General features: G+C 35.2%; 1 protein-coding gene across 1 annotated transcript; it reads left to right on the top strand.

Annotated features, from left to right (window-relative positions):
• The first annotated feature begins 298 nt into the window (after nt 1–298).
• On the top strand, nt 299–2,311 carry LOC116132637 (beta carbonic anhydrase 5, chloroplastic-like). The gene is made up of 7 exons (XM_031418306.1): nt 299–633; nt 718–766; nt 933–1,046; nt 1,222–1,275; nt 1,471–1,553; nt 1,670–1,772; nt 2,088–2,311. Exons 1-7 carry the CDS (start codon nt 494–496, stop codon nt 2,286–2,288), a joined length of 744 nt encoding a protein of 247 aa, XP_031274166.1. The 5' UTR covers nt 299–493; the 3' UTR covers nt 2,289–2,311.
• Nucleotides 2,312–3,585: the final 1,274 nt, after the last annotated feature.

The following is a 3,585-nucleotide window of genomic DNA, read 5'->3' as shown; positions in this document are numbered from 1 at the left end:
TTTGATGTTAATGGCACCGTAATATGGTGCCTTCTCTCTTTGTCTCGGTTACAAACCTTCTATTGTTCATTAGTATTGAATTATTGATTTGTGTTTTGAATTACAAGGTTGATGGAGGCTGGGTTTGATTCAAACTGTGCCGATTGGGTTTGGTTTTATGTGTGTTTCCAAAGATTGTTGGTGGCTGGATTTGATTCAAACTTAGTGACTGGTTTGATTTTGTTTGTTTGATTTGTGTTTCTAACAGCTGCTGTGGTTAATTTGGGNTTTTTTTTTTTTCAATGGTTTTGTGATTTTCTAATTACAACCAGTTATTTATTTATAGGAGAAGTTCATATAAGACAATGACTTCAATGCAACCTTCAGAATTGGTCCTAAGAGATAAGAATATCTCCATTTTGGTTTATATTACCACCTGCTACAGATATTTTTTTTACTTGATTTTTCTAAAGCATATTGTTTTCTGGTCAGGAGCAATCCAGGTTTTCGATTGATGGCCTCAAAGGAGCCTGTGGGAATGACTACTAAACTTGGAAGTGACAAAATAGAGACCGAAGTGGGAGTTGAAAATGGATGTGGTTTGTTTGATGAAATGAAACATCGGTTTCTAAGTTTCAAAAAGCAGAAATTCATGTAAGCAACAAACTCTGGCCAATATTGATTTTATCTTTAAAATCAATTAGTTTGCCTTTTAACACAGCCTACGTTTTGGAACAGGGAAAACTTAGAACATTACCAAAATCTTTCAAATGGTCAAGCACCAAAGGTGAACAATGTTTTTCTTTTTCTTTTTTTGGTTGTAATTTAGTCATTGCTTTTCACACTTGTTCAAATGCTTGAAAGTTTATAGATGGCGCGCTTTGGTTTTAATTTCAGTTTATTTGCTGAAATCTGGAAAAAACAATTTTGTTAACTATCAATTTCTTGGACAGTTTATGGTGATTGCTTGTGCAGACTCCAGGGTTTGCCCCTCAAACATCTTGGGATTTCAACCAGGAGAAGCATTTATTGTCCGCAATGTTGCAAATATGGTTCCCCCATGTGAGGTATCACATACATTTCGTCTGATTTGTCTTAGGCTTTTCTACTTCACAACAATAAAAGGTTGGCACTGCAATGTGAACAGTGAACACTACAGAATGACAATTTATAAGAAAAAGATTGAATGATTTTGTCCTTTTTACCATTTCTAATTATTTTTTAACTCATTTGATTGCATAGAGTGGACCCTCAGAAACAAATGCTGCATTGGAATTTGCTGTAAATTCTCTTCAAGTAAGTATTTTGTGCCTTTACATTTAAGTGGTGGGTTTATATCTTCGGATTTCTTGCAGTTGTTATTTAGATGGTTGGAGTCTGTACTTTGGGATTGCTAAATATAGAAACTTATGGAGAACTATCTGGTCATGAAATCTATTGAGTTATGTACATACCTTTCTTTTGCAAAATGCTGAATCACTCTTTTTGCAGGTTGAAAACATTCTAGTCATTGGCCACAGTCGCTGTGGAGGCATTCGTGCCCTTATGAGCATGGAAGCTGAAGCAGATTCAAGGTAAAAAATATAGAGCACCTTTTTTCTGTAAAAGGTTTTTCTTATGAGCATGTCATATCATTTTTTATAGAACTCAGTTCACGTATGTTTCTCACTCAGCTAAACTCTCTCTGTAGCTTTATTCAAAATTGGGTTGTTGTGGGGAAGAATGCAAGGTTAAACACAAAGTCTGCTGCTCATAACCTGAGCTTTGAACATCAGTGTCGACATTGTGAGAAGGTGATCTACTTTGTCCTGAGTTTAGAATGTCCAAGTTCAATGGTTTAGTTTTATCCAACATAAATTTTAGCTTTTGTGAAAATATGTTTTTGTTGACATTCTTAGTCTTAACAAAATGGTATACACTCATGGCGCCAAGAAAATTACTATTATGAATCTTATAGAAAAAATTATTACTGTTGTGCACAATGGAACACAGTATCTACAAATAAACATTGTTTGGGTTTGACTATTCTTTTTTGGCTATCCTGCTTATCACAGGCTCGGAGTTTTTGTTCTTATCACAAACTCAATAAGTATGCCTTTTTCTTACAGGAATCTGTAAATTGTTCATTGTTAAACCTGCTAACTTATCCATGGATTGAAGAAAAAGTGAAGAAAGGCACACTCTCTCTTCATGGTGGCTACTATGACTTCATTGACTGTACATTAGAGAAATGGACACTGGATTACGAAAGAAGCAATTTAAAGGAAAGTGATAAATTTGCAGTCAGAAACCAATCATTTTGGTGCTGAATTTTACTTCAGTAATCTCTATATGATTTTATTTTATTTTCTTTCTTAAATTCTGTTGTATGCACTTTATTTGTAAATGTCCAGACAATTGAGAAATAATGTTATTCTCTGGAATTTTAGGGAATAACCATCCTGTTGTATGTGAGTTGAAAAAATTGTTGTCTTAAATCTTAATGTTATTCTTTGCTCATAATGTTAACTGTCTTCGTTTTGATTAAAAAGTAAATTTATAGAAATGAAAGGATTTGTAATGAAGTTGGAGGCTTCTTGGAATCTCATCAATTCATTCTTTACTTGGCAGCACAACTCTTTCAAATATCTTATTTCTATCATCGTTAGGAATATAATTTTAGGTTTTGAGGGCTTTGATGCCATTTACTGGCTCGACATACTGTGCCCCCTTTCTGAACCCAACCAATAAAAGGATGCACTTTCCTCTTATTCATTTTTATAGTTGGGTTTGCAAACAGGTTCAAATGGATTTTCTCTTTTCATTTCAAATATTATGTTCTTGACTAATACCCCCCACCCCCATTTTCTCAATCAAGAAAACTACAAATTTTTAGGGGGCGTTTGGTTAAAGGAATATTGGATTACTGGAAAGTTAGATTACCTTGAAGATTATGTGAATCTTTAGGAAAATGTGTTTGGTTAATTTGTGTGTATGTTATATTAATATGTTTGGTTGGGAGGAATAAATAGGTGGGTATGTTATTTAAATTACTAAATTGTCATCTAATTAAATATTATTATTATATTATCTTTTAATATTGATTATATAACCCCCCTGTATTTAAAAACTTAGCAAAAACAACCCCATAATAAAAGTTTGAAAAATCAACAAAACACCCCCACCAACCCAGCCACTCCGGGCCGTCGGCAACCACCGCAGGCTGCCGGTAACCTAACGGCACACGGAAGGCAGGAAATGGCCTCTGTGCGCTGTATGGCCATTTCCCGCCAGAGATCTGGCTGGAAATGGCTAGACGTGACGGCCAGATCGATGATGGATCTGGTCGTTGACGGCCAGATCGGTGCACGGCTGTCATTTTTGGCCTTCCGTGAGCTGTTCTGGCGACGGCGGTGGTTGCCAACAGCAGGCCGCGACAAGTGGGTGGGGGTGGTGGCTTAGGTGGGCTGCAATTTGTTTTGAATTCAAGGGTAATTTTGTCCAAAATGTTTATTAATTGAGATGAAATAGTAAAAGCCATATTTATGTAAATAAATTTAAAAATAAGGGCATTGTTGTCCTAAAATTTCATTAATAAGGGATAGAATTGTAACAAAAAAAAAAAAG

The sequence above is a fragment of the Pistacia vera genome, unplaced genomic scaffold, assembly GCF_008641045.1.
Source record: "Pistacia vera cultivar Batoury unplaced genomic scaffold, PisVer_v2 Contig257, whole genome shotgun sequence".
Lineage (NCBI taxonomy): Eukaryota > Viridiplantae > Streptophyta > Magnoliopsida > Sapindales > Anacardiaceae > Pistacia > Pistacia vera.
The sequence above is the reverse complement of the archived record's forward strand: the minus strand, read 5'-3'. Positions and strand labels throughout refer to the sequence as shown.

Bases quoted from the DNA above. Each gene is read 5' to 3' on its own strand.
- LOC116132637 (XM_031418306.1), top strand. From the start codon at position 494: ATGGCCTCAAAGGAGCCTGTGGGAATGACTACTAAACTTGGAAGTGAC. The intron at 1,047-1,221 runs GTATCACATACA...TTGATTGCATAG, and splicing joins ATATGGTTCCCCCATGTGAG to AGTGGACCCTCAGAAACAAA. The intron at 1,554-1,669 runs GTAAAAAATATA...CTCTCTCTGTAG, and splicing joins GAAGCTGAAGCAGATTCAAG to CTTTATTCAAAATTGGGTTG.